The sequence below is a fragment of the Octopus sinensis genome, linkage group LG27 (genome assembly GCF_006345805.1).
Source record: "Octopus sinensis linkage group LG27, ASM634580v1, whole genome shotgun sequence".
Taxonomy (NCBI): Eukaryota; Metazoa; Mollusca; class Cephalopoda; order Octopoda; family Octopodidae; genus Octopus; species Octopus sinensis.
In genome coordinates this window covers 17473024-17490523 of record NC_043023.1, presented here as the reverse complement: position 1 = coordinate 17490523, position 17500 = coordinate 17473024, and the positions used below count along the sequence as shown (strand labels likewise).

The 17500-nt window shown below is 42.4% G+C and overlaps 1 protein-coding gene across 3 annotated transcripts in view; it reads right to left on the bottom strand.

The window, feature by feature from the left end:
- The window catches only part of LOC115225437 (adhesion G-protein coupled receptor G6-like), a 176499-nt gene that overhangs the window by 147670 nt on the left and 11329 nt on the right, over positions 1-17500 (bottom strand). The window contains exons 5-7 of one of the 3 annotated variants that reach the window (XM_036513967.1): positions 11700-11828; positions 9733-9873; positions 6995-7113 (exon numbers count right to left, since the gene is read on the bottom strand). In XM_036513967.1, coding sequence (XP_036369860.1) covers positions 6995-7113; positions 9733-9873; positions 11700-11828 — 389 coding nt within the window. The remainder of the gene's footprint in view (positions 1-6994; positions 7114-9732; positions 9874-11699; positions 11829-17500) is intronic. The other 2 variants (XM_036513968.1, XM_036513969.1) reach the window with 2 other exon arrangements.

Below are 17500 nucleotides of genomic sequence, written 5' to 3'. Positions count from 1 at the left end.
TAGAACTGATTTGTTACGTTGTTTCATATACAAAAATATAAATAGGCAATGGGTGTATATTCATATTTCAGTTCTTGCATCTCTTTCTGCACCACACCCAAACCCATTATCCATCCATTACTCATCCACGAAGTTATTGCTTAAATAACTACTAAATATAGCGGAAAAGCACAATTTTTCCATCTCCGATCGCATTGCTTACATTGAGGTATTCGTTTACAAAACCTCGAAACAAATCAGTACAGACTCTAGTTTCTATACAATATCTGTAAAGGTAACTATAAAATTATACATGAGGAATAGGATTATCCTAACGAAACGTCTGCGTTGGCTGGGTCATGCCCTCCGTCCTCAACCAGGAGAATTCATCTACGAAGCAATTGCCCCAGCTCCCCTTCAGGATTGGCGAAAGCGATGTGGTGGACAACGAAAAACCTGGCTGATGACAGTCAAGGCTGATCCGGAACCCAACCTACGAAGCAATTGCCCCAGCTCCCCTTCAGGGTTGGCGAAAGCGATGTGGTGGACAACGAAAAGCCTGGCTGATGACAGTCAAGGCTGATCTGGAACCCAACCTACGAAGCAATTGCCCCAGCTCCCCTTCAGGGTTGGCGAAAGCAACGTGGTGGACAACGAAAAACCTGGCTGATGACAGTCAAGGCTGATCTGGAACCCAACCTACGAAGCAATTGCACCAGCTTCCCTTCAGGGTTGGCGAAAGTGATGTGGTGGACAACGAAAACCCTGGTTGATGACAGTCAAGGCTGATATGGAACCCAACCTACGAAGCAATTGCCCCAGCTCCCCTTTAGGGTTGGCGAAAGCAATGTGGCGGACAACGAAAAACCTGGCTGATGACAGTCAAGGCTGATCTGAAACCCAACCTACGAAGCAATTGCCCCAGCTCCCCTTCAGGGTTGGCGAAAGCAACGTGGTGGACAACGAAAAACCTGGCTGATAGCAGTCAAGGCTGATCTGGAACCCAACCTAGGCCCCAATATCTACGGCGTTCGCCGCTGGAATAAGGAGTGATTGGGAGATCACGCGGTCGTTAGCCTCAAATCGCCAGGCCTGGTCAGCGTTTGTGAGAGATGCAGCATTGAGGAGGAATGAAGCCAGCTCAACCCACCCCGGGTGAATGCTAGAAGAAGAAGAAGAAGAACTATAAAATTGTAATAAAAATGTTTTAGTTTTATTAATTTTTCATATTTTCCTGAGTTTTTTGCGTTTATTTTCGAGCAATACGATTTCTCAAATCCATCAATAAACGGTTTTAGATCTTCGCAGTCTCATTTTCAAGATGAAGTAATGTTGGAGTGTAATGCTGTTTCTCTTGAATGTGGAAAGGGTAAATTTAAGCACTAGATTCATATATTACCGTTACATGTTAGTGCATGTTATCGCTACCATTAACGAAAGCCATGACTTTGATGGCACTTAACGATTATTCTTCAATATTCAAAACGTAAATAAATGTAGCAAAATGATAGTTTTGGAGCGCAGAGAAATAGCTGAATAAACCATTTAAATACTTACACTTGTGCAATTCTGGTGTAATTGTTTGTGTAGTTAATTCCCAGAGTAATTGCGACAATGACAGCTGGAAGACCTGACAAGGACATTTACAGAAATTGATAAAATATGCAAGATCATTAATCAATATTTAAAACCATAAACATATGATATTTAAATCGATTTAGTTGACAATATTTTTGCTCAGAAAAAAGTTTGTAGTTCAAATCGAAATCAATATCTCTTTCGATCCACAAAGATCAGTTTTTGCTATTTCATTCTTTAGGTTCTACAAATAGGTGCGATTAATATATAAATTCAATCCTACATTATTTATAGTTGACGGATATTTGTCTTCATCTTGTTTGTTGTTAACACAACGTTTCGGCTGATATACCCTCCAGCCTTCATCAGGTGATGAAGGCTGGAGGCTATATCAGCCGAAGCGTTGTCATCATCATTATCGTTTAACGTCCGTTCTCCATGCTAGCTTGGGTTGGACGGTTCAACCGGGGATCTGGGAAGCCAGAAGGCTGCACCAGGCTCCAGTCTGATCTGGCAGTGTTTCTACGGCTGGATGCCTTTCCTAACGCCAACCACTCCGTGAGTGTAGTGGGTGCTTTTTACGTGCCACTGGCACAGGTGCCAGGTGAGGCTGGCGACGGCCACGATCGGATTAGTGCTTTTTACATGCCACCGGCATGGAAGCCAGTCAAGGCGGCGCTGGCATCGGCCACGTTCGGATGGTGCTTTTTACGCAACCAAAATGAGGGAAAATATCCGTCAATTGTAAATAACGTAAATAATATACATAATTCCTCATCTCTTAAATATAGAACTGTATCTTCTATCCAATGCTTCAGTGGAAACAAAACGTAAAATATACTGGGGATTTTGGACAATGGTATGAAGAATAAATTATGTGGAAGAGGGAAGACAGAAATTCGCTCTCACCAACTTCATATATTATTCGTTGCGACAGGTGAAAGTGAAAAATCAGCAATTTAGGTTTTGTCAAGAGATGAGATCAGACTGAAACTATTTACTCTTTTACTTGTTTCAGTCATTTGACTGCGGCCATGCTGGAGCACCGCCTTTAGTCGAGCAAATCGACCCCGGGGACTTATTCTTTGTAAGCCCAGTACTTATTCTATCGGTCTCTTTTGTCGAACCGCTAAGTGACGGGGACGTAAACACACACCAGCATCGGTTGTCAAGAAATGCTAGGGGGACAAACACAGACACACAAACAAACACACACACATACATATATATATATATACATATATACGACAGGCTTCTTTCAGTTGCCGTCTACCAAATCCACTCACAATGCTTTGGTCGGCCCGGGGCTATAGCAGAAGACACTTGCCCAAGATGCCACGCAGTGGGATTGAACCCAGAACCATGTGGTTGGTTAGCAAGCTACTTACCACACAGCCACTCCTGCGCCTATTTGCATAGAAATGTCACTTAAGACTGCCTCAGGGGCCAAACCTGGAAGATTTATTACTTAATTTATATTTTTAATGGACCTTTCTAGCCACATGTTAACGTCTCGTTTCAACTACTTACCCCATGCCAAAATTGAACTCCTCAGCATAAAAGATGTCTGATATGTTTTGAATACAACGACCACACCGAGGAAGACATTAAGCGCTTCTACAGCCATCCACATGAGAGAAGTCAGAAGGAAGTAGTGGATGAGAGCCGCCACTGCCTACAACAAGAACAACAAGAATAACGATAACAATAATTTACATGCATGGCTTCAAATATATATTGTTTTGCAGGGGTGGGACATAGTTAAGTAGATGTCAGTTCTTGATTGATATTTTATATTACTGAACCCAGAAGGATGGAAATTAAAATGGAAATTTCATCACATAACTTAGAGACGCATATCAAAAGAGAAAGAAATTTCGTTTGATGCATTTACCAATCAAGCAGTGCCCATTAGATAATAATAATAATAATTGTTGCTTTAGTAGATAGGAGGACTTTCATTCAGTAACAGCCCAGGCTGAGGCTCTTTTCAAATTCCTTCCAGCATCACTAAATACAACATTTAATGCTGCTTTATTCGTCCCTGCATCGTATCATTTTACCAGTGTTTTATTTTTAGATAATGACATTACCTTTTATGATCAGAAATACCAAGTAATGAGTAATTAACATTTAAATCCTCAAACTGTATTTTGTATAACATCTTCCTCACATCCCTTCACCTTTATATAAACACCGGTCGAGGGATCGCGGGTTCGAATATCAGACAGGGCGATGTGTGTGTTTATGAGCAAAAACACCTAAGCTCCACACGGAGGTAATGGCAAACTTCTGCTGATTCTTTCGCCACAACTTTCTCTCACTCTTTCCTGCATTTTGCAGCTCACCTGCGACGGACCGGCGTCCCGTCCAGGCGGGGAACCTATACGCCAAGAAACCGAGAAACCGGCCCTTATGAGCCAGGCATGGCCCAAGAGCCAGGCATGGCCGTGTGGAGCTTAGGTGTTTTTGCTCATAAACACACACATCGCCCGTTCTGATATTCGAACCCACGATCCCTCGACCGCGAGTCCGCTGCTCTAACCACTAGGCCATGTGCCTCCACATGATAGGAGGACTGTAAAAGATATGATAAAACAGAAATAATGTTGAACAGAAACCTCAGGTGTAGTGGTCCAGGTGTTTATATAAATGTGAAGGGAAGTGAGAAAGATGTTATACAAAATACAGTTTGATGATTTAAATGCTAATCACTCATTCCTTGGTATTTCTGACCATAAAAGGTAATGTCATTATCTAAAATTAAAGCACTGGTAAAATGATACGATGCAGGGACGAACAGCATTAAATGTAGTATTTAGTGATGCTGGAAGGAATTTGAAAAGAGCCTGGGCTGTTACTGAATGAAATCAAGGTGGCGCAATAAACCGTTGTTCATGGTGTTTCATACAAACAAAATTCGTACAGGCAAAAAAATCTTTTAACTTACCTTACAAACACCTGTTATTTTTGAGGCATATGGTTGCATCCCAGCAAGAAAGATGATATTAGTGATAGCCAAAGAAATGCACAAGTTTACTAAGATCTTTGAAACCATTAATTTTCTTAGAGTTCTGAAATAATGGGAAAAGAAAGAGCTATATTTCATTTAATGGAGATTAAATCTCTAGAAAATTACTCAATGCATAAATAATAGCTATGTGTGTATAAGTGACAGTTAGCTGGGATATAAGTGACGTGTTAAAATTTATACACACACACACACCACACACACACACACACACACACACACACATATATATATATATATATATAATTTGTGCTTATATGTGATTTTAAAAAACTGTGTATAATGACCTTAATGAGATATAAAACACCATACTCTTTTTACTCTTTACTCTTTTTACTTGTTTCAGTCATTTGACTGCGGCCATGCTGGAGCACCGCCTTTAGTCAAGCAAATCGACCCCGGGACTTATTCTTTGTAAGCCCAGTACTTATTCTATCGGTCTCTTTTGTCGAACCGCTAAGTTACGGGGACGTAAACACACCAGCATCGGTTGTCAAGCAATGCTAGGGGAACAAACACAGACACACAAACATATTCACACACACTTATATATATATACATATATACGACAGGCTTCTTTCAGTTTCCGTCTACCAAATCCACTCACAAGGCATTGGTCGGCCCGGGGCTATAGCAGAAGACACTTGCCCAAGATGCCACGCAGTGGGACTGAACCCGGAACCATGTGGTTGGTTAGCAAGCTACCAAACAGCCACTCCTGAAAGAAGCCTGTCGTATATATGTATATATATATAAGTGTAATTGACTTAATCCGTTTGTATGTCCTTGTTTGTCCTCTCTGTGTTTAGCTCCTTGTAGGTAGTAAAGAAATAGGCATTTCGTCTGTCGTTACGTTCTGAGCTCAAATTCCGCCGAGATCGACTTTGCCTTTCATTCTTTCGGGGGTCAATAAATTAAGTACCCGTTACGCACTGGGGTCGATGTAATCGACTTAATCCCTTTTTCTTTCCTTGTTATCATCTCTGTGTTTAGCCACAAGGGGCTAAACAGGTATTTCGTCTGTTTTTTGGCGGTGAGCTGGCAGAAACGTTAGCGCGTCGGGCGAAATGCTTAGCGGTATTTCGTCTGCCGTTACGTTCTGAGTTCAAATTCCGCCGAGGTCGACTTTGCCTTTCATTCTCTCGGGTTCGATAAATAAAATACCAGTTACGTACTGGGGTCGATATAATCGACTTAATCCATTTGTCTGTCCTTGTTTGTCCCCTCTGTGTTTAGCCCCTTGTGGGCAATAAAGAAATAAATACGCTACGAACTAACCCTACTAAAACATACAAAATAGATCTCCCTCATCTTCTCTTTTTCTTTCTTTATTTCATCTTTACTGTCAGTCACAAAACTTGCCCTATAATAACCGTCCAATCAGTTACCCATCAGAGTGACATACTGGAAATTTCTCCTCATCCCTGTTTTTTTCCTATCTATCTGCGGCTTTATATAGCTATGGTAAGACCTCACCTGGAATTTGCATCACCGGTCTGGAACCCCTATCTTGCCCAGGATATCAATCGTCTGGAAGCTGTTCAGTGACGTGCAACCAAAAGAATACCCTCCATCAGGCATTTGCCATATCCTGAACGCCTTACTTCCCTGGGCATGGAATATTGAAACTCCGACGTCTGGCAGCTGACTTGGCAGACACCCATAAAATTATCAACCATCGCACAAACAATAACTCTGAGCACCTCTTCAAACTCCACCCATCTAACACCCGTGGACATATTTACAAAGTAAGAAAACAGCACAGCTCCCATGACTTTAGGAAACATTTTTTCACGCTGAGAGTTGCTGAAGCATGGAACAAACTGCCAGCATCAGTTGTTAGTTGTCGGAGCACTGCATCCTTCAAAACTTCCATGCTTCCTGAGATTCGCCAACACTACACCTGACTTTCTCCCCTCCATACACACGCTGAAGCATGGAACAACTGCCAGCATCAGTTGTTAGTTGTCGGAGCACTGCATCCTTCAAAACGTCCATGCTTCCTGAGATTCGCCAACACTACACCTGGCTTTCTCCCCTCCATACACATGCTGAAGCATGGAACAAACTGCCGGCATCAGTTGTTAGTTGTCGGAGCACTGCATCCTTCAAAACTTCCATGCTTCCTGAGATTCGCCAACACTACACCTGACTTTCTCCCCTCCATACACACACAAGCATGTATCTGGATGATACACTGATCGCTTTCCAGACATTTGCACATTACTGCATGTACTTTTTATGCACTTTCTGACAAGTTGTGGTGCACCTGAGCACTGTATACAATAATTTCATTATTATTATAAACATCATCCACATCGATCCGTGAGAACCCTAGGAACTGACGGAAGCTGCTTCTCTATATTTAAGCAATTTATGAAAGAAAATAGAAACTGAAATTCTTACTTGGAACAAACATGAATTATTATTGTAAGAATTAGACAGACTAATGATATTCCGCAGCCAACGTTTGATAAAATAGATAAGATTTCATCATTCGGTCCATTTCCGGTCTGGTAGACATCCTGCAATAGAAACAAGTAACAACATATTATCTGCTTCGCCCTTGCTTTCTCATATTTTAGTCAAGAATTTTAGGAATTATGAATATAAATAGGCGCAGCAGTGGCTGTGTGGTAAGTAGATTGCTAACCAACCACATGGTCCCGGGTTCAGTCCCACTGTGTGGCACATTGGGCAAGTGTCTTCTGCTATAGCCCCGAGCCGACCAATGCCTTGTGAGTGGATTTGGTAGACAGAAACTGAAAGAAGCCTGTCGTATATATGTATATATATATATATATATATATATATGTGTGTGTGTGTGTGTGTGTGTGTGTGTGTGTGTGTGTGTGTGTGTTTGTCCCCCTAGCATTGCTTGACAACCGATGCTGGTGTGTTTACGTCCCCGTCACGTAGCGGTTCGGCAAAAGAGACCGATAGAATAAGTACTGGGCTTACAAAGAATAAGTCCTGGTGGTCGATTTGCTCGACTAAAGGCGGTGCTCCAGCATGGCCGCAGTCAAATGACTGAAACAAGTAAAAAAGTAAAAAAAAGTATATATATTACGTTTATATATTTGTTACTTTTACTCTTTTACTCTTTTACTTGTTTCAGTCATTTGACTGCGGCCATGCTGGAGCACCGCCTTTTTAGTCGAGCAAATCGACCACCAGGACTTATTCTTTGTAAGCCCAGTACTTATTCTATCAGTCCCTTTTGCCGAACCGCTAAGTTACGTATTTCTTTACTACCCACAAGGGGCTAAACACAGAAATGACAAACAAGGACAGACAAACGGATTAAGTCGATTATATCGACCCCAGTGCGTAACTGGTACTTATTTAATCGACCCCGAAAGGATGAAAGGCAAAATCGACCTCGGCGGAATTTGAACTCAGAACGTAACGGCAGAGGAAATACGGCTACGTTTTTCGCCTGGCGTGCTACCGGTTCTGCCAGTTCGCCGCCTTGTTACGGGGACGTAAACACACCAGCATCGGTTGTGAAGCGATGTTGGGGGGACAAACACAGACAAACAAACACACATATGTATACATATATACGACGGGCTTCTTTCAGTTTCCGTCTACCAAATCCACTCACAAGGCTTTGGTCGGCCCGAGGCTATAGTAGAAGACACTTGCCCAAGGTGTCACGCTGTGGGACTGAACCTGGAACCATGTGGTTAGTAAGCAAGCTACTTACCACACAGCCACTCCTGCGGGGCAAGATTTGTTATGTGAAATCGTGTGTTGAAACAGATATTGTTGTATTTCGGAATGGTCATTTTGCCAGTTTAGCCAATAAAAACACACGCACTATATATTTGGTGTTACTTTGCTTCAGTGTTATTTATTTTTTACATTAATCTTAATCATATTTCGGCCCAGACCGGGCGTTGTGCGTGTTTATTGAGCGAAAACACCTAAAGCTTCACGAGGCTCCGGCAGGGGGTGGTGGCGACCCCTGTTGTACTCTTTCACTCCAACTTTCTCTCACTCTTTCTTCCTGTTTCTTGTCCCCGACTTCCTACGCAACCGCTGAGCCTGGATGCGCATTCATCCATCCGTCGATGCTCTCGGTGTCGGGGGGCTGACCTGCTTTCTCTTCTGCGGTTCTTACGAATAGCAAAGGAGCACGTTTCGGTCTTCTCCCATCTTCCGAGCTCTGGGACGAAGTCCGTTCGCTCAACAGCAACAGCAGCGACAACAACAACAACAAGTGGAGGCGCAATGGCCCAGTGGTGTAGGGCGGCGGACTCGCGGTCGGAGGATTGCGGTTTCGATTCCCAGACCGGGCGTTGTGTGTGTTTATTGAGCGCAAACACCTAAAGCTTCACGAGGCTCCTGCAGGGGGTGGTGGCGACCCCTGTTGTACTCTTTCGCTCCAACTTTCTCTCACTCTTTCTTCCTGTTTCTTGTCCCCGACTTCCTACGCAACCGCTAAGCCTGGATGCGCATTCATCCATCCGTCGATGCTCTCGGTGTCGGGGGGCTGACCTGCTTTCTCTTCTGCGATTCTTACGAATAGCAAAGGAGAACGTTTCGGACTTCTCCCATCTTGCGAGCTCTGGGACGAAGACCGTTCGCTCAACAGCAACAGCAGAATCAAGAACAGCAATGATTTATAATACCTCACCCACACTAAAATATCTACCAACAGCTTACATTGTCTTGTATAGATCTTTTTGAAATTATTAATGCATATACACTACCGTCAGAAATTACTTAGCACCCTTGATTTGCTCTTCACTCAAGGTATGTGCTGTCACCTAGTGGCCATATCTCGAACTATTGCTTTGTTGCAAGTTCACTGTTGCGCAGAACGATGACGTAACTTTGTTTGCAGAGCAGTTTGAGAGTCTACAGCCTTATGATGTTGACATAGCAGTGCAACAACAACTTGGAGTGCGGATGCAGACAAACTTCCTTTGTTTAATAGATATAGGTAGCGCCTCGGAAGGACCGAAATCACACCATACTAAGTTTTCTCATCGCGTATGACGTTTTGAACAGCTCATAGGTTAATTGATTTAACCTATTTAATGTATAAATTTGAGAAGTGCTAATTAATTTCTGACGCAAGTGTACATAAGAATCCAAACTACAGGTAATTTACAGGTTGTCATAATCTTACCAACCATTATTATGGCAAAACTTGTCAGATGGTTACAGGAACAAAATACTTTCTCTCCTGATATATTGTGGGATCTTTTACAGCCTTCTCCTGACCAGTTACCAAGTATTTCATCCCAATAAACACACCGCAGGTTGGTGGCATTCTGAAAAAAATTATGATAATTTACTTTTGATTAAATACATGATTAAATTCATGTCTTCGGTATTTTGACAAAAGAATATTTGAGCAAACCCTGATCATCAATGCTTGGTTTTTAATGACATTGTGAATTCCATGTCTGTTTCTTTTTATTACCCACAAGGGGCTAAACATAGAGGGAACAAACAAGGACAGACAAAGGGATTAAGTCGGTTATATCGACCCCAGTACGTAACTGGTACTTAATTTATCTACCCCGAAACGATGAAAGGCAAAGTCGACCTCGGGAGAATTTGAACTCAGAACGTAACAGCAGACGAAATACGGCTACGCATTCCGCCCGGCGTGCTAACGTTTCTGCCAGCTCGCCGCCTTATTACAGGGAATTACTATTTTATTTTTAACTACCCACAAGGGGCTAAACACAGACGAGACAGACAAACGAATTAAGTTGATTACATCGACCCCAGTACGTAACTGGTACTTAATTTATCGACCCCGAAACGATGAAAGGCAAAGTCGACCTCGGGAGAATTTGAACTCAGAACGTAACAGCAGATGAAATACGGCTACGCATTTCGCCCGGCGTGCTAACGGTTCTGCCAACTCGCCGCCTTTTGTGAATTCCATATCATTGGCTGTAATACAGTGCAACTGACTATTTCATATCGTCTATGAATCGATATGTATTTCCATAATTTACACAATATTGTCATAGTGGCTGTGTGGTAAGTAGCTTGCTTCCCAACCACATGGTTTCGGGTTCAGTCCCACTGCGTGGCACCTTGGGCAAGTGTCTTCTGCTATAGCCTCGTGCCGACCAAAGCCTTGTGAGTGGATTTGGTAGACGGAAACTGAAAGAAGCCTGTCGTATATATGTATATATGTATATATATGCATGTATATGTTTGTTGTTTGTGTCTGTGTTTGTCCCCCTAGCATCGCTTGACAACCGATGCTGGTGTGTCTCTGTCCCCGTCACTTAGCGGTTCGGCAAAAAGAGACCAATAGAATAAGTACTGGGCTTACAAAGAATAAGTCCTGGAGTCTATTTGCTCGACTAAAGGTGGTGCTCCAGCATGGCCGCAGTCAAATGACTGAAACAAGTAAAAGAGAAAAGAGACTGATAGAATAAGTACTGGGCTTACAAAGAATAAGTCCTGGAGTCTATTTGCTCGACTAAAGGCGGTGCTCCAGCATGGCCGCAGTCAAATGACTGAAACAAGTAAAAGAAAGAAAGAAAAGAAAGATAACAACAGAATAAAAAAACATTCTCCCTTTTTCTGTTTCAGTCATTTGACTGCGACCATGCTGGAGCACCGCCTTTAGTTGAGCAACTCGACCCCGGGACTTATTCTTTTGTAAGCCCAGTACTTATTTTATCGGTCTCTTTTGCCGAACCGCTAAGTAACGGGGACATAAACACACCAGCATCGGTTTTCAAGCAATGCTTAGGGGGACAAACACAGAGACACAAACAAACACACACACATATGTATACCTATATACGACGGGCTTGTTTCAGTTTATGTCTACCAAATCCACTCACAAGGCTTTGGTTGACCCGAGGCTATAGTAGAAAACACTTGCTCAAGGTGCCACGCAGTGGGACTGAACCCAGAACCATGTGGTTGGTAAACAAGCTACTTATTACCACACAGCCACTTCTGCGCATTGGATGCAGTAGTTCTAGAAGTCTTCAATGAAACAGAAAATGGCATGAGGTTCGCAGATGGGATGTGCTTCAATATCGGTCTTCTTGGTGAGGAAAGGCGTAAAGATAAATAACAAAAACAACAGCGTCAGTGATAATAAATACAGAAATATTACCTGATCTATTAAATTGAATGATATGGTAACTGGCTCATCGAGGTTGGTTATTGAAATTTTAGGAATATTTGCGGCAATAATGTGACTGATAATTGTAGTATTTGCTTCGGTACTAGATTTTTGTATTACCTGTAAAGAAGAGTTATTAAATGAACAAATTTATTCCATAGAATATATTGTTAAAGTATGAAACGACCACGTTAGTACTTTAGTCATTACTTTTGTCAGCAAAACAACTTAATACAATTTATATTACCAATGACATGCATAAGATCTGGTCATCAAATCTAAGTAGAGACTTCAAACTTGAAATATTCAAAGCCACAGTCGAACCAATTCTACTATTTGGCTCAGAAACCTGGACGTTATCAAAGAAGCTTGAGAGGCGGTTCGATGGAACCTACACTCGCCTCCTTATCAGAGCTCAAAATCTCTCGTGGAAGCGTCATCCAACCAAAGTACAAATATATGGGAAACTACCACCTGTATCATCTCTTGTGAAAGGTAGGAGAGTCCAGTTTGCTGGACATTGTTGTAGAGCTGAAAACGAGGCAATTTCTACTCTTCTCCTCTGGAAGCCATCTGCTCGCAATACCAGAAGGCGCACACTCTCCTACCCTGATGTAATTTCCAGGGATACAGGTATCCAGCAACAGGACCTCCGTAATGCCATGATGGACTGTGAAATCTGGCGTAACATAGTAAATTCCATTGTCTTGACCACGGTCAAACAATGATGATGAAGACAAAATATTACATAAGATCTGGTCATCAAAGCTAAGTAGAGACTTCAAACTTAAAATCTTCAAAGCCACAGTCGAACCAATTCTACTATTTGGCTCAGAACCTGGACGTTATCAAGAAGCTTGAGAGGCGGTTGGATGGAACCTACACTCGCCTCCTTATGAGAGCTCAAAATCTCTCGTGGAAGCGCCATCCAAACAAAATGCAAATATATGGGAAACTACCACCTGTGTCATCTCTTGTGAAAGGTAGGAGAGTCCAGTTTGCTGGACATTGTTGTAGAGCTGAAAACGAGGCAATTCTACTCTTCTCCTCTGGAAGCCATCTGCTCGCAATACCAGAAGGCGCACACTCTCCTACCCTGATGTAATCTCCAGGGATACAGGTATCCAGCAACAGGACCTCCGTAATGCCATGATGGACTGTGAAATCTGGCATAACATAGTAAATTCCATTGTCTTGACCACGGTCAAACAATGATGATGAAAACAAAATATTACATAAGATCTGGTCATCAAATCTAAGTAGAGACTTCAAACTTGAAATCTTCAAAGTCACAGTCGAACCAATTCTACTATTTGGCTCAGAAACCTGGACGTTATCAAAGAAGCTTGAGAGGCGGTTGGATGGAACCTACACTCGCCTCCTTATCAGGGCTCAAAATCTCTCGTGGAAGCGTCATCCAACCAAAGTACAAATATATGGGAAACTACCACCTGTATCATCTCTTGTGAAAGGTAGGAGAGTCCAGTTTGCTGGACATTGTTGTAGAGCTGAAAACGAGGCAATTTCTACTCTTCTCCTCTGGAAGCCATCTGCTCGCAATACCAGAAGGCGCACACTCTCCTACCCTGATGTAATTTCCAGGGATACAGGTATCCAGCAACAGGACCTCCGTAATGCCATGATGGACTGTGAAATCTGGCGTAACATAGTAAATTCCATTGTCTTGACCACGGTCAAACAATGATGATGAAGACAAAATATTACATAAGATCTGGTCATCAAATCTAAGTAGAGACTTCAAACTTAAAATCTTCAAAGCCACAGTCGAACCAATTCTACTATTTGGCTCAGAAACCTGGACGTTATCAAAGAAGCTTGAGAGGCGGTTGGATGGAACCTACACTCGCCTCCTTGTGAGAGCTCAAAATCTCTCGTGGAAGCGCCATCCAAACAAAATGCAAATATATGGGAAACTACCACCTGTGTCATCTCTTGTGAAAGGTAGGAGAGTCCAGTTTGCTGGACATTGTTGTAGAGCTGAAAACGAGGCAATTTCTACTCTTCTCCTCTGGAAGCCATCTGCTCGCAATACCAGAAGGCGCACACTCTCCTACCCTGATGTAATCTCCAGGGATACAGGTATCCAGCAACAGGACCTCCGTAATGCCATGATGGACTGTGAAATCTGGCATAACATAGTAAATTCCATTGTCTTGACCACGGTCAAACAATGATGATGAAGACAAAATATTACATAAGATCTGGTCATCAAATCTAAGTAGAGACTTCAAACTTGAAATCTTCAAAGTCACAGTCGAACCAATTCTACTATTTGGCTCAGAAACCTGGACGTTATCAAAGAAGCTTGAGAGGCGGTTGGATGGAACCTACACTCGCCTCCTTATCAGAGCTCAAAATCTCTCGTGGAAGCGCCATCCAAACAAAATGCAAATATATGGGAAACTACCACCTGTGTCATCTCTTGTGAAAGGTAGGAGAGTCCAGTTTGCTGGACATTGTTGTAGAGCTGAAAACGAGGTAATTTCTCCTCTTCTCCTCAGGAAGCCATCTGCTCGCGATACCAGAGGGCGCACAGGCATCCAGCAACAGGACCTCCGTAATGCTATGATGGACCGTGAAGTCTGGCGTAGCATGGTAAATTCCATTGTCTCGACCACGGTCGAACAATGATGATGAAGACAAAATATTACATAAGTTCACACCCAAGGGTTGTACTTTTTCTAAGTAATGGTTTATTTGTTTTATATCGAAATTGTTAGCATAACGGCTGGTGTTATGTATGTCTGTGTACTTAAGTTCTAGGTGTGTCCTCTGTTTAATCTCTCTGCACAGTGCATTGGGTAAGCCATTTCTATCACAGCCTCTAATAACCAGAGAAATTCGGCAGTTGTTTGTAAAAGACATATATATGTATGTATGTATGTAGTGGAAGTCGATGCGTGAGCGAGTAGAACCACTCCTTAAACTTCTTTATTCTAATGAACACTATACATTCGGTTCTTATCGCTGATGACGTCTTAAGGTCTACAAAGGACATGCAAGTCATTCCACATTGATTAGAAATTAGTTTTCCCGTAGCAGTCTGACTATCTAGCTGTTGAAACTTATAATACCGGTTGAGAGCACTGGCCGACCTACATTCTTTGTTACACAAGGGAGCACGAGAAATCATGTTGGATATCATATTGGTAGATGGATGATTTTGTGAATTCATTTGGGTCTGAGTAGGTTTGCCTTTAACAACTAGATACGACCATACTTGTCCCACGAAAGAGATACTTTAAAGCCATTCTCACGTTTTCCATATATTTACCAGTACGTTTCAACTTCGGTTACGTATCGCTGTTTCTTGTAAATTTCTTTAATATCAGTAGCTATTAGATTCCTCCGTGGAGGCGCAATGGCCCAGTGGTTAGGGCAGCGGACTCGCGGTCGTAAGATCGCGGTTTCGATTCCCAGACCGGGCATTGTGAGTGTTTATTGAGCGAAAACACCTAAAGCTTCACAGGGCTCCTGCAGGGGTGGTGGCGACCCCTGCTGTACTCTTTCACCACAACTTTCTCTCACTCTTTCTTCCTGTTTCTGTTGTACCTGTATTTCAAAGGGGCCAGCCTTGTCACACTCTGTGTCACGCTGAGAATATCCCCGAGAACTACGTTAAGGGTGCACGTGTCTGTGGAATGCTCAGCCACTTGCACGTTAATTCCACGAGCAAGCTGTTCCGTTGATCGTATCAGCTGGGACCCTCATCATCGTAAACGAAGGAGTGCTCCTATATTAGATTCCTCCACAACTCCATATCTGATGCAAGATCTTCCCAGGTGTTTGTATCGATATTGACCTTTTCAAGTGTATCTTTAAGCTTGTCATTGAAACGCTCGGGTTGCTTGCAATGGGACTTTTTCCTTGCTCCTGCTCACCATACAGCATCTGTTTTCTTTGGGTACTGTTGTCTCCAAAAGGCACAAAATGATCAGACCTTCTAAGTAGGTGTTTCATAATCATGGTCTCGTTACCGTCAGTTTTGCCAGCTGCAAGCATTCCCATATCAGGTGCATGATATTACCATGAGATATCTTTATATATAAAAGAGAAGTTGTGTGTCTGTCTCCTACGATTTAGATTCCTAACTACTCCCACATTTTGCGGTGCAGTTTAACCAAAACCGGGTATCTTATAGTCGTGATTCATATCGAGCCCTTCTGGGTATTAGCGCGCATCTACGATGAGTCTACGATTTTTAAAATAATTTACCATCCTTTTTTTCCATTTTAATGCATTTTTTCGCTATTATATAAGGGAAGTAACTCTCTAAAAATGTCTACGATGAGTCAACGATTTTAAAAAAGATCTACCATTATTTTTTTTCCATTTTTAATGCATTTTTTTTGCTATTTTTTGGCTACAACTCTCTAAAAATGCTGATATAGTTATTTCCCTTACAAACCCGAGCAACGCCGGGCGATACTGCTAGTTCCGTATATTACACAAACATCGTTGGTGGCATCGCTCAAGACTTTGGATATGCCTGATATGCCTACAGTAGGCTGTTAGGTCTCGAATTCATACAACAGCATTCTAAAGGTACATGCTTGATAAACTTTAATTTTCGTTGATTCTTTGATGCTTGATTGCCGCCAGATCCTCGATTCAAGCTTTTCAAATGCATCACAGGCCTTCCGCCTGGCGTGCTAACTCCTCTGCCAGCTCGCCGCCTTAATATACTACGTACTCGCATTGTCTTTTCGCGAGCAGATGGCTTCCAGAGGAGAAGAGTAGAAATTACCTCGTTTTCAATTCTACAACAATGTCCAGCAAACTGGACTCTTCTACCTTTCACAAGAGATGACACAGGTGGTAATTTCCCATATATTTGTACTTTGGTTGGATGACGCTTCCACGAGAGATTTTGAGCTCTGATAAGGAGGCGAGTGTAGGTTCCATCGAACCGCCTCTCAAGCTTCTTTGATAACGTCCAGGTTTCTGAGCCATATAATAGAATTGGTTCCACTGTGACTTGGAAGATTTCAAGTTTGAAGTCTCTACTTAGATTTGATGACCAGATCTTATGTAATATTTTGTCTTCATCATCATTGTTTGACCGTGGTCAAGACAAAGGAATTTACAATGTTACACCAGATTTCACAGTCCATCATGGCATTACGGAGGTCTTGTTGCTGGATGCCTGTATCCCTGAAAATTACATCAGGGTAGGAGAGTGTGTGCCTTCTGGTATTGCGAGCAGATGGCTTCCAGAGGAGAAGAGTAGAAATTACCTCGTTTTCAGCTCTCATAAGGAGGTGAGTGTAAGTTCCATCCAACCGCCTCTCAAGCTTCTTTGATAACGTCCAGGTTTCTGAGCCATATAATAGAATTGGTTCGACTGTGACTTTGAAGATTTTAAGTTTGAAGTCTCTACTTAGATTTGATGACCAGATCTTATGCATATCATTTGTAATATAAATTGTATTAAGTTGTTTTGCTGACCATAGTAATGACGTCTAAGTACTAACGTGCTCCGTTGCTTTTTTTTATTAATTATTATACATATATATATATATAGGCGCAGGAGTGGCTGTGTGGTAAGTAGATTGCTTACCAACCACATGGTTCCGGGTTCAATCCCACTGCGTGGCATCTTGGGCAAGTGTCTTCTGCTATAGCCTCGGGCCCACCAAAGCATTGTGAGTGGATTTGGTAGACGGAAACTGAAAGAAGCCTGTCGTATATATGTATATATGCATAGGCGCAGGAGTGACTGTGTGGTAAGTAGCTTGCTTACAAACCACATGGTTCCGGGTTCAGTCCCA